The sequence below is a fragment of the Micromys minutus genome, assembly GCF_963924665.1.
Source record: "Micromys minutus genome assembly, chromosome: 11".
NCBI lineage: Eukaryota > Metazoa > Chordata > Mammalia > Rodentia > Muridae > Micromys > Micromys minutus.
Window position 1 is genome coordinate 15,007,760 of NC_137980.1, and position 19,992 is coordinate 15,027,751.

General features: G+C 34.7%; 1 protein-coding gene across 2 annotated transcripts in view; it reads right to left on the reverse strand.

Moving 5' to 3' along the window:
* The window catches only part of TENT2 (terminal nucleotidyltransferase 2), a 44,605-nt gene that overhangs the window by 13,473 nt on the left and 11,140 nt on the right, over positions 1-19,992 (reverse strand). Inside the window, exons 5-11 of one of the 2 annotated variants that reach the window (XM_080925625.1) lie at positions 16,554-16,668; positions 16,375-16,466; positions 15,491-15,557; positions 13,024-13,093; positions 9,451-9,527; positions 8,997-9,125; positions 1,819-1,862 (exon numbers count right to left, since the gene is read on the reverse strand). In XM_080925625.1, coding sequence (XP_080781751.1) covers positions 1,819-1,862; positions 8,997-9,125; positions 9,451-9,527; positions 13,024-13,093; positions 15,491-15,557; positions 16,375-16,466; positions 16,554-16,668 — 594 coding nt within the window. Of the gene's footprint in view, positions 1-1,818; positions 1,863-8,996; positions 9,126-9,450; positions 9,528-13,023; positions 13,094-15,490; positions 15,570-16,374; positions 16,467-16,553; positions 16,669-19,992 lie in introns of both variants that reach the window. The other variant, XM_080925624.1, reaches the window with a different exon arrangement.

The following is a 19,992-nucleotide window of genomic DNA, read 5'->3' on the forward strand; positions in this document are numbered from 1 at the left end:
AAAAGACTATTTTTGTTTTTTGAAGCAGGATGTTATAATATAGCTCAAGCTAATCTCAGACCCACAATCCTCCTGGCTCAGTCTCCCGAGTACTGGATCACAGGTGTGTGCCAGCGTAGCCAACTAAGAGTCCTTTAGAGTTAAGTACTGGATTCTTTGTATGATGAAATGCACTCTTTACATCAAACACTGGACCTTAAGGAAAAATAAGGCTGAAACAATAAAATGAACACATAATATTTTAGGTCATTGAGTATGAGCTATAGTACAAAGTATCCGTAGAAGGAGGAAGACATTTAAGAACAACGAGCCACCTCCCAGGCAGTGTCACTTGTCACGCTGGTTACCTGTCTTGCTATTATGACATTTCTTTTTGAAGGATGCTTGTAGCTAACTGTTCAAGTCTGGAGCTGACTGCAGTTCTTAGCCATCACAAAACATTAAATTCATGTAAGCTTCCTGCTGTTCCCCAGAAATGGTGGGAATGCTCAGATTTGCATACTCCCTAAAGTACATTAAAATAAAAAGAAACTATTGCTACTATTTAAAAAAGAATGACAAAAAGTTAAATAAGCTACTTTTTGTTCTACACTTGATATCTTCACTTTTTATATTTAAGAGCATGAAGACTAATTCCTAACTATATTAAAAGCCCTAGAATAATTAGAATAATTCTTCACCAGCAGAAGTTTGTTCTAAAATACAAAACAGCCAGATGCCAGAGGTTCTTATCATAGTCTGTTCTAGTAGATGACCCACAGCATACTGGAGACCCCACTACACTACTTCTGAAGCCTTTATTAGGCAGCACCCCACATGTGTGCACACAGCAACTAATATGCAAATACAAGGATTATCACTTTACCTCAACTATCATAGATTCAATGAAACTGATGCTGCATGTCAAGCATACTTATACTTTATGTACAACAAGAACTTGTTTGAATACCAAACATACAAACTGCATAGGATATTCTCTTTTGTAATTAAGCTTTTGTTACAATCTTTTGTGCATGAAATATATAACATATATGAAACAGGCCACCATTATATGGTTTCAGAAGTTTTAGAAGGTTGGCCAAATATTCTACAGAAGCAGCTGATCTATTATCTTTAAAACAAATCATGAGCTATGATGACTCGGAGTAAAGAAAAATTATCAAGAAAAAATAAGAAAACACTGAAAAGCACCAAAATGCCTATAAATTATGACTATATGCATTACTTCACATGGGTTTCTCTCAGCTGAAACAATATATACTACACTGTTGCTCAGAGGCACACTTCAACTCTGTATTGATGTCAGCGTTCTTACTATTATGCAAACACTATAGTATGCTACTGCTATTTTCGTGTACTGCTTATTAAAATGATGTGAAAGTGAAAAGATTATCCAATTGCTAACTTAATTTTTCCCTCTTTTCAAAAATATAAACACACTACAATAAAACTTTTCTGAAGTACTACCTAAACGCAAATGCTGTGGTTTATAAAATAGTATGAAGACAGCTGGAATAAGGTCAAATGAGCCTGACCAACGAGTGCATGAGATTCGTACTAGTGATAACCATGCATATCATGCCAGAAAAGTCAAACAACATAACTGACCAGATTACATTCCAATGACCAACAAGTGCCAGGACATTTTAAACACGCAAACAAAAGATTTAGATGTTCTCGAGGCCAATACTTCAGTCTATATAGAAAAGGTTATTATGTATTGAGCTTTTTAGTTTTTATATTCACATTAGTACTGCATATAATAATCCCATACAAAATTGATAATATATATTATAATAATGTATAAGAAACACTTACTGGATAAATTTTTTGGAGGGATGGAAGGATGGGTTCAGGTAGGGCTATAAAAAGAAAAAGTTTAAAGCTTCTGTGATTCACGTGATTCATATTACAATGCAAACTTTTGTCAGCTTCACACCAGGTATGAGACAAGGGTCGACACTAAAATTCAAGTTTTTGTCTATTTCATGGAATCTAGCTCCTTCATGCAAATTGACAATTTAAGATTTTGTTAATGAACTATGTTCCTTCCTATATATAAATTAATGTTTCCTCAAGGTTTTAGAGCAGGAGTCCACCAACAAAACTACATCAGTAATTCAATTAAACATCAAACACAAAATAGGCAAGACAGAATTCTACAGATTTTGAGTAGACATTAACATGAATATCAAAACCTGTCAAAATTTTAAGAGTGAGTTCAATATTCCTGTACCTTTAGAGAACACTGTTATTATTACTGTCCATGTTTTATTTAATTTCTATTAACAAGCAATACTAAAGTTATAAGAAAACTGAGCTATTTAAAAAAAAAATCAAAACCAAAGTCGCATTCAGCTACATAATAACATTGCTTAAAGAGCATCTCAGTAAAGAGTAGAAATATAAATCAGGAGATTTGTACAGACATCCTAGAAATATAAATAAAATACATCACAAGAAACTCATTACCCTCATTTAAACTTTTTTCTTCTTTATTTTAGGCAAGGTCTCACACAAACCAGGCTGGCCTCAAAGATACTACTAGGTAAGAATGACCTTGTATTTTGGGTCTTTGGGCCTCCACCTCCCACATGCAAGAATCACAAAACCTATGGCTTCACACATGCTAGGAAAGCTCTTACCAATAGACCTACATTCCCAGGAAGTTCACAACTGAATGATTTTTGAGTAAACCCAATCGTATTAAATGTGTAAAAAACTTGTATCATCATAAATCTGATGTAAAAGACAAGATACCTGTTATTCACAATACAACTCAACAATATGTGGAGTATGATAAAATACAAGTGCTTTAATTCCAAGATGTCTTTGTATTAGAGACCAAATATGATAAAGTTTGTACTTAAGAAAAAGGACTATGTTACATATAATTGAAACTTAATAACAAATAATACCCAATACTTTGCTACCTAGCAAAAAATTTTAAATGATCTACATTTACAAACACATAATTAAGCATTATGACCAACTTATATGGCTTCCAACTGTCATTCCTAAAATGTAGAGTAGTGCAGAGTAGGATTATAAATTTACATTTCCCTTTAAATACTTCAGTCCTAACTTGAAAATTGCACTAATAATTGTTGCAATATGAAAATGTACAGATGATGAAGAGACTACTATAAAGAGAAGAGAAATAGTTAATTGTCTACTAACCAAAATCACCGTTATGATTAATGTTATAAACATACATAGTCACAAGACTTTCCCCAGAGGCATTAAGACATTTACTATTCTACAAGAACTTCCATGTAAACTCAGCCCCCAGACACCTTAATTCTGAATGTCTTGATATTTTTACAAAGCTTTTAATAGTTTCCTAATAAATTTCATTACAATACAGAAGTAACATTGTGAATCTCTTACCAGGAATCAGTTTACTTAAAATTAAATGTAATTTACTTAAAAAGAAAAATAAAAACTTAAATTTAATACCATTAAATACTTCATAAATTAAAATTATTATAAACCAAAAGATGAAGACAAAATTTAAAAAAATACAGAATTTTTTTATCACATTCTAGAATCATTATTTGGAATGACAAGGAAAAAAAAAACCAACAATTTGGCTTAGAGTCATTCAAAGAACCTATAAAAATTAAGGAATTTTGGAAGGTTTTCAAGACAAAGAAATGATGGCTTGAGTGAGAATGGTCTGCATAGACTTTATGTTTAAACACATCCCCAGTTGTTAAACTGTTTGGAAAGGACTAGAAGGCGTGCCTTTGTTAGAGGTGTGTTACTAGGGCAGACTCTGTCGGGCTCCCGCTTAGGGATCAGGATGTGAGATCTCAACTGTTCCTGTTATCTACCCATGCCTTTGCTCCAGTATTATGAACTCTAACCTTCTAATACCATATGCCAAATTAACTGCATACTTATACAAATTGCCTTTTAATTTATGTTCATGGTCTTCTGTTACAGCAATAGAAAAATAATTAAGACAGAAGTTGGCACCAAGAAGTGAGCTACTGATGGAACAGACCTGACTATAAGGGGTTTTTAGAGGAATGTGGAAGACTCTGGAAATGAAAACCAGGAAAGTGGTCTAATGTTCTAAGTATATCTTAATGTGATATCCTACTAGGACCTTGGAAGACTGAGAGTTATGCTGTGAAAGCCCAAGTCAAGAGGTTTCATAGGATAGAGAACATTCTTGGGATATTTTAGCAAAGAATGTGGCTGTTTTTCTTGTCCTGAGATAGCTCCTGAGGCTAAGTAGAAAAGAAACAAACTAATTTCTATGACAGAGGAGATTTCAAAACAGTCTAACACAGACTTTGTGCTATCAGTAATCACTCTTATGTAGTAGGTGTATAATAAAAAAGAACATGAGGAGCACATAGAAATACAAAATATACAGCCGAAGGAGAAAATGAACACCAGGAAACTTGATGCTGGAGCCAAGGCTATGCTGAATGAGAAGATTAAAGAGAGGCTTGATAGGAAACAGAATAAAGGGGAGGGAGCTCCCAAGGCAAGACCCCAACCAGCTAAGCTTAAAACTTAAAAAAAGGAAAGGTCTAAGGAATTTTCTACTCCTAAAAAAGTAACAAAGAAAAACTGCAAATGTGATTAAAGGGAGCCTGGCTCCATCCCAAGCAGGCAGTCAAACTTGGCAGTGTTATCCACATGAGTAAGAAGGTTAGTGCAGTTAAGCTGACCTGCTGAGGTCAAGTGTATCCCAGGAGTTCTTGCACAGAAAGGCTATTCATGAAACTATCAAAATTGAAGCCTGGATTGCACTGGAGACCCCAAGATATCAGAGATACCAGAATCAAGAGACATCTACCAAGGAGAGTTACACATGAGGGATATAATGAGCAAAAAGGAGAGAGGGAGAGGGAGGAAAGGAAGGAAGCAGGGTTATGTGACAGGCACCAAAGCTGGAAGGGAAGAGGCCTTTGACATCAGACACACACCTACAGGTTTCTGCTGGGTTTTTAGTCTTGCTTTGGTCCAGTATTTCTTCACTAATTCCCCGTTCCGCCTCTTTGGAATGGTAATATATACTGCATCACTATATGTTGGAAGTATATAATTGCTTTTTAATTATAAAGGGAAAATGCAACTGGGCTTTAAGATTTTAATAGTATTGAGACTGGAAAAGACTGGGTACTTACAGAGATGAAATAAATGCATTTTACATTATAATAGTGCCAACCATGGAAGTCAGGGAGTTGAATGTAGTGATTTTAATGAGAATGGTGACCAGAGATTCATATTTTTAAATAGTTGGTCCTCAGTTGGTGGAACTATGTGGAAAAAATTAAGAGGCATGTCGCTGTAGGTGGATTCTTAGTTTTTAAAAGACTTGTACCACTACAGCTCTCTGCCTCGTGCTTGTGGATTTATATGTGAGTCTTTGTTCTACCATCATGGACTTTCCACCTCTGAATCTGTAAGCCCCAATAAACATTTTCCTTTATAAACTGTCTTAGTAATGTTGTTCTTGTCACAGCAACGGAAAAGTAATTATGAAAAATATCATTCATCAATTTCTTTGCCTTAAAACCTTAAAGAATTTTTAATTTTAGGCATTAAAGAAGCAGTAGATGAATTTATAACAGACAGTTGTAAATACTACCATGATTGTTGCCTCAACAACTTCTCTAGTTTAAAAAATATCTTATTCAAAAACAACAGAAACTCAGGAAAAAAATCTGGCAATATTATTCATTTTTAAGAATTTGGGATTTTAAATGTATCTTTTAAAGAGATCTTTCAAAGGAAGCAAAACATAAACAAAAGTTTGTTTTCAATATAAAACTATTAGGTAATACCTTGACAAAGACTTACTGGTAAGATCACTACAAAGTTAAACCATATGCATTCTATAATGATTTATCAAAACTTTTTAACAGCCAAAGAGTATACTTTCAATAATATTAGTTATTAATTTTGATAATTCAAAATAATTTAAAAATCGATGTTGAGAAGATCTGCCCCAGGAACATGCTAGCCAATCATAATATTCTTATTTCTATCCAACTGCTAATTTCATCTCAGTAACTCTTGCTATTAGATTGTCTTTAAAGTCTGTTCTCAGTACTTTCCCTGTTAAGTTTTGATCAGTGATTTAGTGAAATATGTTTAGTCTGTGACTGACTACTAATATGTATCATAAGAAATGCTATGGTCTTTTTCAATCTTTCAACATACAGAACACCTGTTTCCTTCATGGCAAAATTATATTTTAAAACATTCAGAAAGCTAAATAATAATCATTTACTCAATAACTTATAGGTAAGAATATGAAGGCAAAAGAGATGAAATAGTATCATCATTATCACAAAAATCAGTCAGTCCATTGTACAATGTTGAACTGCTCAAACTAACCTTTAGTCTTTTGCAAGTCACCCTCCCCATCTCATCTCCCCAGCAACACGCTGGACAGGGAGAAACAGTGATGGATGATTAGCTTAAGTTGGCCAATAGAGTTACAAATTATATTACTAGTTTTACCTAGAAATAGCTGATAAGCGTGTCATTAAACACAAATTGCTTAAATAAAAAACAAAATCTTAAAACAATTTTATTATTCTGGCAAAATTTTACTTCTTGATGAATTTTCAATTTGTTTACAAACCAGCTTAGAGCATTCTAAAGTACTAAAGTAGCCAAGAAAACTAAAATTGAAATGTAACCAGTAAAGCCAGAGGACTGGGCATGTATTATATAGATGCAAGCATGTTGTGACAATCAAATATAATTTTTAAATTAATACCAAATTAAAACAAGTCAACACTGGATAATACATGGTTATTGTCTTGTTCTTCACAGTACATAAGAAATCCTTTTAATTTTAGTAAAAAGATGATAGCAATCCCTAAAAACTTATCTAAGAGATGATAGAACTGGAAAGTTGGAAAAAAATTGATTAGTGATAGTGATATATAGATTAAAACAATATATATCACATTCCAAATCATTTTAAATGAGCAAGCCAATCATCAAATCAATATATAACCAAGACAGATGAGCAATAAATATGCATTATGATTGGCTTAAGACACCTTATGAAGAGCAACATAAAGAGCTTCTGATGACCCATACAGAAAATGTTTGATGTACAAATCTTTCTATAACTTCTTTTGAAAGATTTTTTGAAAAAAATTTTGATTTCTATGTTCAAAACATGACTGTCTTGTATAACCTAGAAAATGAATAATGTACAGTAAAATATTAAGATAAAAGATCCAATTTCCAATTAAAAATTTGACAAAATTTTGACAGTTTCTCAGTATTTTCACACATATGAATAAATACAAAAAGTTATTTTTTTAAACAAAATGATTGGTATCATGTTGTATAAGATATGTCTTTAAAAAAAGCATGACTGTAGTAACTATATAACTTTTATATTATAATATACCATAATTAATTTAACCATTACATTCATGAAAGCTCAGATTTTTGTTTTGTTAGTTCAATAAACACAATGAAAGTAGTTTTACATGTAAATCTGTTTACTAGTGCCTTAGAATAAATCTCTGGAGAAAATGAAACAAAGCTAGAGTCAAAGAACATGAACTCTTGTTATCTTTTTCAGAATCTAAATACAGAAGACACCAAACAACACAATAAAACTTTTTAAAAATCACTACACTGGAATAATTACTTAAGACCACATGATACTGACAGTGATTTATTAGTTACTCATAGTATGGTGAGAAAAGGTAACAGTTTGTTAGTAAACAAAAAGTAAAGGTTCCATCCAGAGCTCATCAGATTGCACTATATTTCTAGGAAACCTTCATAACTGGAAGTTCTTACAGCTACATTATGATAAGGCAAAAACTACAAGTGCTTACATATTTTAATTTGCCACTAAGCATAGAACAAAAGTATGACTTTATCAGAGTGACCTCGGAGCTAACTAGATTGAATTCAAATCTGGAAACTAATCTGGAATTTAAGAGCTGATTTGTAGGTTCATCAGGAGACCAGAGTTTTCTGTATATCCTTAAGCCAAGAACAGTCCTCTCTCAGGAAAACGATTTTCTGACTTTGCAGTTCTAAAAGGGATGAACATGAAGGAGTGTGGGAGGAAAGGGTAATCCAGTCACATTATCCAATTCAACCTGGCAACTATAGGGCAGTAGATGTCTCAGCCAGGTAACCCTCACATCCTAGAGGCCAATCTGACAGAACAGCCCAGCAAACATAAAACCCAGTTGAGAGGTCAAAGATAGATTATAAGCTTCTTGCCCAACAAGAATATCATTTAATTTCTATCTTATAAGCCCCTCCTAGTGCATGAGGGGCCATGCCTGCCCCTGAGGACCTCCAACTACCAGGCTCCACCCACAAAACCCTCTATTGGCCCTAACAGTGTGACCAAAGAAAAGCCAAGCTCTGTCCTACAGAGTAAAAGCCCAAGATCAGGCTTCACAATCCCACCCATCCCAGGCCACCTTGGAAAAGTTCACCCCCAAGAAGCCCCATCTAAAACTTGCCCCTTACTCGTTCTTTGCTCCCAAGCAGAGGTCACCCTCCTATGTTTCTCCCAATAAATCTCTTGAATGAGGTTTGTTGTGCAATGTAACTTTGTGATTGGTATTCCTTGGCTCTCAACTGCTATATCTTTCCCCTCAGAGCTCAAATGCTTGCACTGGTGGATATCTTTCCCCTCAGCTGGAATATGTCTCAAATAAAATAGTCTTTCTGAATTCTCATCTGTTGCAAGACAGTGGGATCAACAAACAGTAGTGAAACATCTTTAAATATGAAAGTGCATAGAAGAAAACTGTTGAAAGATAAAAGCACATTGAAACGTCTCCACAATGTTTTCTAAATGAAATTTCTGAAATATTAGTTTAGGGTAACAAAACAGGATAAAAAGTTGTATAGGTCTTAAATAAGAGAACTTTTTAAAAACAATGCAAATTATAAATAAGCAAAAAAGATACTACAATGAGGTTTATCTGAATTTCAGTTTTAAAAAGTGAAAAACCTCCCATAATACTTACTTTGTAAATAGTGCAAAACCATCAATACAAGACTATAGCTGCTTAAAGTGCCTCGACTGGCATCATTTATCTCATGGTGACTTGCCCACTTCTTAATCACCAGCACTAATGGACGAACTCGATTTTCAACTGCAAGTAAAATTAACACTTGAAAATGATCATATCACAGTTTCTCTGAGAATTCATATGATTTCCTAATTCTATGCCACTATGCACTGCCTCCCTCTGTGCTAAAAGTAGTGCTTACTCTCAGTGTTACTTACAAGCTTACCTTAGTTTCCTTTAAACCATCATTTCCTTAAATACATATAGTAACATAATATCAAAAAAGCAAGAATCGGTTTAACAAAACACAAGTAATAAGGTATTGCTAGTTACTGTAAACATAAAGGGCCATAGAAAATACAGGAAAAACAGAAGCTGGAGGTCATTTACAAACAAACCAAAAACTTACGGTATGCATAAGTTCTGAGAAGGAATGTATTTCTAATTCCAACGGTATTGTTTACATTTAAGTCGAACTCCACACAACTATTTAAAAGAACAAAGGAAAACACACTTCAATATGAGTACTTGGAGGTGGACTATTAATTAAACTGATTCTAATCCATCCACTGATGCAACATGGAATGAAAACCACCACAGACCATTTTTTAAACTGAGTCACTAATGTAGGAATATATACCCAACGTACCATTTAAAGTTTGGTGTGTATTAAAAATAGAAACTACTATTACTATTTAAAAGACCCATAATATATTAATGTTTCAAATTACTCCAAATGAAGTTTTAAAATCTTGTAACCTTTTCTAGATGAACAAAATCAAAATCCCATGATTGAAACATTCCTGTGTAAACTATCCTACAAAGTTACATCTTCTCAAAGCACAGGTTTACCTGTTTTCAAACAATAAAAATAAAAAGGGAAATAAAATTCAAGTTTTAAAAAACTAGTATCAATACATCATATCCCTTCTAAAAATGGTTGGGAAATTCTGTGTTGAATGCAGGTGCTGCTGATCTAGGAAGAGATGCATTACTCAAAACATCACCAATGGATGCTTCTGTGAAACAAAATTAACCAACTCACAACACAGAAAACAGGGCAATTATTGTTAAACTCTACAAACAAGGAAAAATTACTTTATATAAAGTAGTTCCACATATATTCATTTTTTACCTGTCTAGTTTCTTTTAATGCTACACTGTTCTATGGAAAGGCTTCCCACAGAGTAGGTAAGATGACTCAGCCAGTAAAGATGTTTGTTGCCAAGACTGACATCATAAATTCAATCCCCAAAACCCCACGATGAAAGAACTAAGAACTGCATATATGCTATCGTGTGTTATACATGCACACATGCACACACATACACTAAATAAATGTACTCTCCTCTTAAAGCACTATTAAAAATAAAATTCAAGGCCTATTATGATAATACATGCCTCTAACCTAGCACTAGGGAATTTGAGGTCAGTTTGAGCCATGAGTAAAATCTTATCCCAAGATAAATTTGTCTATCAATTCATTAAAATAATTCTTTTCTACATTACTACAAAATTTGAAATCTACCTTATAATTTTCTTGCTTGGGGGAGCCAAAAAAAAATCAAGTATCCCCTGGTTTCTGTTCATAAGAAATGGATAGTAGTATTAGTGCTGCAGAGGTACACACAGCTTCGGGACACTTATAGTGACAGCACTTGGTCTTTATGTGTGTGTGAGAAACACCAACGGCAATTGATAATCACAAAACACTCTAAGTAAAGACCTGGAGAATTACATCTTTTCAAAGAGGCTGGAGAAACATGTCAGCAGTAGATTACTTGCCTGCACATCTAATGCCCTATGTTAACATTCTCCAGCACTAGCAGAAAAATAATTTTCTAAAAATATGAACTGATGAGTATCCATGACGTTTCCTCCCCATAATTGATCACAGGTTTCTCACACAAATTGATAAAAAAATTAAATATAAGGCCATCCTAAACAGTGAAAAAGAACTAACTGGACTATGAAAAAGGGCATTTCTCTGCAGTATGAGAAAGCTTTAACAAGAAAGCAGAATGCCATCTAGTCAACCTCAGGTGGGAACATAGGTACAGGACTACTGTGTGATGATGTCGACATGCAGGTGAGGGCAGGCATAAGATAAGGCAAGGCCTGTGATTGGTCAGTGAAAAAGAAAGGCGGGAGAAATAGGAGAAGGAAGAAAAGATGGAAGAGGAGAAGGATGACCCACCCCTGTGTGGCTTTAAATAGCCACAAGTAGCTATGAATATATTATAAGGGATAGATTATTACAGGACAATTTGTCTTATCTAGGTGACAGTTTATATCAATATCCATTGGCTGTGAGTTTATTGTGTGGATGCTTTGTGGAGTGAGAATTTACTGATATAAATCTGATTGATAAATTACAAGCTTCTAGAGTTTTGATTTTACCGGGTTACTGGGAACTGGAACTATAACCACAGAGGGCGGATGCTGGGAATGGGAGCAGAGTCCACAGAAGTGAGCCTAGCCATGGAGCTAGCCAAGGAGGCAGAGGCTGCCAGGAAAGAGAGCAGCAGGAGGTAGCATTGCATGGTACCTGGAACCATTAGCCTTTTTTTAAAAAACTATTTACCGCTACAAAGTAGCTCCAAGTTTTTGTCATATCTTACACAAACAGAAAGACAGAAAGATGAAAGTTTTAGCAAGAAAACAACTCTTAAATATAAGCCATAACTAAAACAGTTCAATCCTGTACATGCACATGCATATAATTTGTGTTGCCACTGTAAACACCAAGAAAACCTGTTTTATCACAGTCCTATGTTTATACATCTTTTCAACAAATGAAGTAATCAATCCACACTTAGCTTTCCTTATCTCTGCTTGCCTGTTCATGTTCTAAGATAGACACTCACTAGCAGCTCATACTGTATTTGCAGCTCACCCTGCTGCCTCCAGTTCCACTGCTACGACTACAACACCTGACTGTACCATCTAAATCCTTATATTCAAATATTACAAAATATCTTCTAATCTAATACTCTTAAGAATAGAACACAGGCTAGGAGAACATAAGGAAAAATTAAAAATTTCTGAAATTGTTTTTATAGTTTTTTGTCTATTATTCCCTATACTTTATATATCCTTAAGTAAGATATTTGTTTAATAATACTTAAAGTTACAACAAACTCTTTGATTTAAGTACACACCAAATTTTATTAAAGAAGATATGTTTTAGGAAATGCATTTTGCAAATTTTTAATTTTTAAACTGAGTTGTCCCTGATTAGCCTGGATCTCACTGTACAAACCAGAGGTTCTCAACCTCTGGGTTGCAACCTCTTTAAAGACCACACTATCTTTTCACAGCAGTAACCAAAAACCATCAGAAAATATGATCATGACAGTAGCAAAATTACAGTTATGAAGCAGCAATTTTATGCTGGGGTCACCACAACTTGAGGAACTAAAACGAAGGGCTGCAGCATTAGGAAGGTTGAGAACCACTAGTGTAGATCAAGCCTGGACTCAAACCCACAGAAATCCATTTGCAAGTGTGCACCATTATGCTGATCTACAAGTGAATCATTTCATATACCAAACTGGAAAGTCCCAAATATTCAAAATTCAAGCAGAGTAGCTAAACTCAGTTAAACATAAAGACTGCTCAGATTATTTCAAAATATAATTTAAAAGACAATGGGCACAGAGGAACACACCTACAATCCCATCACTTGGGAAGTGGAAGCAGAAGAATCCAAAGTTCAGGGCTGTCCTTAGGTATATAATAAATTCACAGCCAGACTGATTCATGAGACTGTCTTAAGAAGAAAATAGGAGAAGGAGGAGGAGGAGAAGGAAGAAAGAAAAAGAAGAGGGGGAGGGGATTGCTTAAAAGACTACTTCTGAAACCTTGAAGATAAGCTGTGCTGTAGCCCTGACTTCTCACTGGCTGTCCACATTAGGTAACTAGCCAACATTCATCTAAAGCACCTGAAAAAAGAGGGGCGGGCTGGTTGGTAATTATTTACCTGACTTTATCCCTGAACTTCACAATTGGCACTTTTGCACGAATCAGCTGAGGTCTCTCAATATAGCCAGCTGAAGAAGAAAAGATAATGTGAGTATCTGCCAATGTTTCCCATTCATAATGTTCCAATGCAATTTTAAAAGTAGTTTTAATAAACTAAACCAACTTAAGAACAAGCATGCTGTCCTTGAAAGTGAAGAATAAGGATATAGAGAAAGTTCTAGGAAGCCAGGGCTACACTGAGACCCTGCAAGGGAAGGAAGAAAGGAAGGAGAGTGGAGAGTGAATTCCAGGTAACACGGACTACACAGTGAGAGCTTGTCAAATGGGGTGGGGGTGGGGGCAAGAAATGGAAATCAAGAGAAGGAAAAGGAGGAAAGAAAGAAAGACAGATATCAAGTCCTTGTAAGAGTTGCCTATACTATTTAAAGGGCATTAAGGGTTTTTGTTTTCAAAAATACAATCTAGTATATAGTAGTACCTATAAAGACATTCACTGGAACATGAATGCAAAAACAGCTAAAAGTTAGAAAACTGCTAAATTCTGGTATGACAATAAGAAAACAATAATCACAAAAATCAGTTAAAATGCCAAATGTCCACAATTTGGTGAGTAAGAAGAGATTCAATTATGTATGATAATACAAAAAGGATAAAATATCGAACATATTTTAATAAAGGAATAAAGAATATGTTGTAGAAAATAGTTCATGTAAACTGCAGAAAAGTAGGAACTGCAGAGGTTAAGAGCATGTACTGCTCTTCCAGAGGACCTGAGTTCAGACACCAGACCCACATCGGAGAGCTAAGAGGAGCCTGCCCTCCAGCTCCAGGACACCCAGTGCCCTCTTCTGGTCTCCATGGCACCTGCACTTTTTTGCACATACCCAAACAGACAAGTAATTTAAAAAATCACAAGCCTTTATCACTGGAGCAATGTTTTAAGTTTTTAACTACAGAAAAGGACAAAACCAGATTTTTTAAAAACAAAAACCAAAAAACCTAAAACTCTGTTGTTGTGTTTTTGGTAGGGAGGGTGGTTTCGTATTTTCTTCCATATACATAAGTACACGTGCATGTGTGGAACCCAGAGGTCAAACCCAGTATTTTCTTCTATATTTCTCCAACTTTTTTAAGATTAACAATAAATGTCAGTGAGTCTTATGCCCAATAACTGGACAGAATGAATGGTCATAGCCAAGATGCTCCTGTCTCTGTGCCACTCCAGACCTAATGCTGGAGTTACAGACATCAGCTACCACATCCAGCATGTTTTACATGGGTGCTAGAGATCTAAACTCAGGTCCTCAAGTTTACACACTTACACTTTTATCTATTAAACATTACCAGGTTTTACCATGATAGGAATAATTAAAAATCCAGACAGTATGAATTATTATTCCTTTATAGGTAAAATAACCTATCAACTCCAATAAATAACTGATTTTTTTCCTACAGCAGATCTAAACTATTCAAGGATAGTGACTTGTTACTTAAATTTATATCTCTCAATTCAAAGCCTTATATATAAATATCTGTTAAAAAATAGATAAAAATCTCTCCAGCATCACCACATTCTTTAACATTCTATGGAAGTTCAAAATAAAAATAAATAATGGATTAGTATAGGTTAAAATTAAGTAAGTTCATTAAAGAATAAAATCTTATCATTAAATGTCCTAAGTCAATACTTCCGCTTTCTTTGGGGGTAATACAGTTGAGTCTCATGTTTAGAGCTCACATTTGTAATGTAAGTAAAGATGTACACTACTGCAAAATAGATAAGTTCTTCCCTTAAAAGACAGTTATTGTAAGACCCTCAAGATACACAGGAGACCAGGCTGAGGACCTCTAACCACAAGTCCCTAAACCCAAGAATACTATAAAGGCCATGATGGCTGGACCCAGCTCCTTGAGACCCAGTTGTTCTCAAGCAGAGGCAGCTACCCTCCTATGTTTCTCCCAATAAATCTCTCACATGAGAATTGTTGTGCATCTTGACTTTGTGGTACTCCTTGGCTCCCACTTGCAGGATTCCTTTCCCCTAAAGAGCTGCGACTTTACACCTATAAGGCTATTTCTACTTTTTGTTGGTTTCTGGCTACTCACATACTTGCATCTCAAGATGTCTTCAATAGAATACTTTTCAAGTAAATTCAATAATGATTTGCTGAATCATGCTTTTTAACTAAAAGCAAACGGAAAACAAAAGATAGGTGATGCACACCTATCACTCCAGAGCTCAGGAAGCTGAAGCAGCAGGAACACAAGTTCAGGGGCCCTAGGCTATACACATATCTATATCAAGATCTTATCAAAAAAAGAAAAGAAGCTTAAAAGAATTTAGTTGGAAGAAAACAATCCACGTTTATATCCATTCTTATCAGAAAATAAACAATTCTTACCAGAAAAATTAAGTGAAAACATTTAAATAGTAACAGTTACATCAGAAGGTGTGTGAGACTTACAGAGTCTAGTACAGAAGTGCTTATGGACTAAGGTGAGTATGTGTCGTGCTTCAGTCTTCTGGTTTACCTGGAAAAAACACTGAAAAGTTAAAGTGTTTTTTCATTATTTTTCTTATCTTGGTGTTTGACTTTTTTTTTCTTAAAGTAACACAACAGCAAAACAAACAGCAAAGCATATATTTCCTTTCAAGTTACATTTCAGAATATGCACTACATAAGCCAATCCTCAATGCTATTTTCATATCCATATTCCATATCTCAGCAACTACAAGAGGCTATGTTGGGTAAGTTTACTGAATACCTACTGTGATAGTACTAAAATATATTCAAAAGATCAATTAACAAAAAATTCAAATAAATAGAATTCTAAATAACACAATTGATTGTTAAGTAAAAAGTAAAAACAAAAAGTCAGTATCTTACAAAAATTAAATTTAATAAATCAGAATAGTCTTAAATTTCATTGAAGCCTTACCACCCCCCCCAAAAAAAAAACCATCAAAAGCCCAAAAAGAGGGAAGGGAATAAAGGTTTAAAAAGGGAATCACTAAGAATCCAAAGAAAAAAATATATCAAGAAGATAAATACTACTACATGCTTTGCTTTACAGCATCCTGGTAAACACTCAATCCAGTAACATCTCATACTAAGAGGTGTCACTTGAAAAACCACACAGAGAAGCTGGCTCATATCAACAGCTCAAACCAATTACTGCTGGAGCCGCTCTTACACACACATGCTAGTGGTGCCTGACACGTGTGGGCAGGGGAAGAGGGCTTTCTAGAACTAGAGTAAACAGAAAATTCAAATATTAACATAAATCAGGTCTACTCCTTTACTGGTATATCATAAGAAATGACTTGGAATCATGTCTCATCACTTACTGGTTCTTCTTTAACAACTAAGCATAAGTCGCCATCACTGCTGCGGGCACCAAATCCATTTAAAGATGATCCAACCAAAAAAAGTCTGCTTTCTAGAGAAGCAGAAGAAAACCGTAAGAAATACGCAGGTGTAAACAGGACATACAGACAGCAAAGGCATGCAGAGTAGCCAGACGTACGTGGGAAGAGCAGCTGGATCTCTCTCTGCAGCTGTGCTCTACAGAGTTCTTTCTTCTTCAAGTCACTTGCTTGCTGCTGACAAGTTTCAAACAACTCTAGTATCTGCTGACTCAACTTGAATACACCACAAAAGAAAACAAAACCAAAACACTTGTTCAAAAACTTATAACTACTATACTAAGCAGTATAAATGAATACTGACAGTATTTTAAAAATAAATACATATTATCTTAACACTTTCTGATTCAAAGCTACTGTTACTCAAGTACACAGAATGGCCTGGAAAGCTATACATAAATTTTCTAAAATAAAGCACTAAGTAAGTGACAGAAGAGTAGTCATAGAATTCATAGGGAGTGTCATTATGGCTCATCAAACTAAAACCCAAAAGGATAACATTTTATGCTTTTAAGAGTCAGGAAACCAAGTGAATAAGTATATGAAAAAGTAAGAATATGCAACACAGATCATGTACACATATTCTAAAATATTTACTACAGGTCCCTTTTGAGAACTTTGCTCAACCTGATAGTCACACTGATGAATCCTACATGTAACAGATTTTAGGAAGTTCCCTATCTTTTATATTCATACAAACCACCCTCTATTTTTTATAGCTTTTTTGGAACCCTGATGTTTTGAGATGAGGTTGGCCTCTGCTGGTCTTCCTTTGTTTAGGTATATATGTAGTTAACATTTTCCCTTTACTCCAACTCTCACTGTTACCATAAGATGATAAGATAATACATGATACCTTAATATGTAGTGAGCTATATTTATCATAACTCTACTTCTTTTTCACCATATTTTTCACTGGTGTACTCTCATGGTTATGTATTCTAGTCCTGATATTTTAAATTCAGCTTTAATTTCCTTTTCAACTCACTTTCTTATCACCCCACCTCTATCATATCTTTTCTAGACCTAGTCAGGAATCCCTTGAGATCTCTCTAACCCATCAGCATCTAAGTAGTCCTGATATCCTTCCCTATACAGCCACTATCCCAGACTGCATCTTCTGAATTCCTCTGCTGTATCATGTACTAGCAAGATTATCCCTCATACTCTAATGCCCATGCTGCAAAATCTTTACCTAAAGGTAATACAACACTGCCTTCTCTCTAAAATTAAATCTAACATATACAGAAAGACAAAACTGAGAAGCTTTTTAGAAAGTAGAGTCTTTCAAATATATGGTGTAGAAGTTAACCTAGCTAAGTATCCTTAGCCTTTATTCTGATGTCTCTGGTTAATACTGTTCCCATTTTTTACTACTCCATTCCAAAATGTTTACTGCCTTCTTCAAGGCCCCTAAACTTACTTTCTCTTGCAGATAAGCTCACATTAAAATTTTCTAAGAATAGCCAAGCGTAGTGGTGCACATCTGCAAATCCCAGCACTCAGAAGATGAAGGTAGGAGGATCAGGAGTTCAAGGCCATCTTTGCTTCATAGGGAATTCCAGAATAGCCTAAGCTACATGAGACCCTGTCTCAAAGAAAAAAGGGGAAAACCTAAGAAAATTAAAAATACCAGATTCAATTCTTCATCTTGCTAAGACTTACAAATGAATATTCCTGAAGGAAATCTCACCTATTTCTTTATTGCTATGTTCAAATCTATTCCCTCGACCAATGCTTTTATATCAAGCACAAATAATTTCATCAGTTCTTAATCTCTTTTGTATTTTCAGTTTCTCCTTAAGCCTCCCTATAGTCTATATATAACCAGCCAAAAGTCTCATTCATCATTTAAGATGTTATTTTTTGCATTGTATTCAGAATATTTAAGAAGATTCAAGAGCTGTTAACAACTTCCCATGAAACTGCCATGATTTTTAAAAAAAAAAAACATCTGTAAAGACCTGCCCCACAAAAACAAACAGAACAACTAGGAGAATAGAACAGATCAAACTAAACCAAAACCAAACACTGGCAACAAATATAACATAAATGACTGAGTATCCTTCATGAACAGTTTATCTGACCAATAAAGGTCAAACTCTAACACCAGAATGGCACAGCATCAAAACAAGAAAAACAGCGTTAGGACAACCCTTGAATCAGATACTCAGAAATCAAATGGTCTCTAGCTACTGCCTTTTGCTCCTTTCCCTCCAAACTGAAGGTTCAATGTTGATGTAGAATACAGTGATGTAGTATACAGTTCTAGGAAGAGCTTTCACAGGCTATAATAAATCTAAACAGAGCAAAGCCATGTGAAACAGGAAAGGTCTAGAATGATTCTGACTACTGAGGATATTTATATTTGGTAATGTTTGGAAACTCTTTTGGTTACCATAACAGGGGTAGAGTTATAGAACTAGCATCAAAAGACAAGGGATACAACTAACCATCCTACAAGACACAAGGTTAACTGTCCCCTGGGGATATTTGGTCTAAAGCATCAATAATGGAAAAGTAAAAGTTCCTGTTCTAGACAAAAGTAGGGAAGAAGTAAAACAGAGAAAGAATCCTAGAGCAGGGAGGCAAGCCAAGCCTGCCCAACTTATTCCATCTAAAGAAACACAGAAAAAGTATCTTGATCAAATACAAATCACCCACACACCCACCCACACACACATACACACTCACACAGAGAGGGGGGAAGAGGGAGAGAGAGATAAGGAATTAAATCTCTGGAAGAATAGAAATAAAAATATTTTTTAAAAGGTTTGGGAATACCTGAAAAAGACATGAAATAATTTCCATAATGTTTTTCTAAGAATGAACAAAGTAACAGTGCTAAGTTGAAGCACATTTCCATGGAGATATGAGGACATTTTAACATGTTTTAAAAGGCCTTTTCTCATTTTAACTCTCTGGGAAGGTAATTTAAATTATACATATGAACACGAAAAATGTATTTTAGAAAAAAATTTATGACAGAAGAAAAATACATGAAATTATTGACAAATCTGTTTTTGAAAAGTTATGCAGGACATATAGACTGGAATTCATAAATACTGACATGAGAGACATCTAAATATGAGAGTAAGCCTGGCATGCTCAGCATCTGGCACATGGGAGCTGGAGGCGGAAGTGATACAAGTTTGAGGTCAGTATGGTCTGTAGAGCGAGGCCCTATCTCAAAACAAAAATAAAGATATACCATACTAATAGATCACAAAACTATGGGTAAACATATCAATTCTCTTGAAATGAATACTTAGAGTCAATATAATAATTTTTTTAAAGCAGGTTTCTTTCTAGAAATTAGAAAATATGTATTTTATTTGGAAAAGTGAAAGATCAAGAATAGTGAGGAGCAAAAAGAACCTAAAGAGATATAGATGTACTGTCAAGAAAAAAAATACACATATTCATGACTAATACAAAACTAAAAAGTGGGAGCAGTATGGACTAAACTAAGATTGTCCATACTTGATTGATCAGTCATATGTTGGCATATAATACTAATATAATATTGGAATGGTCAAA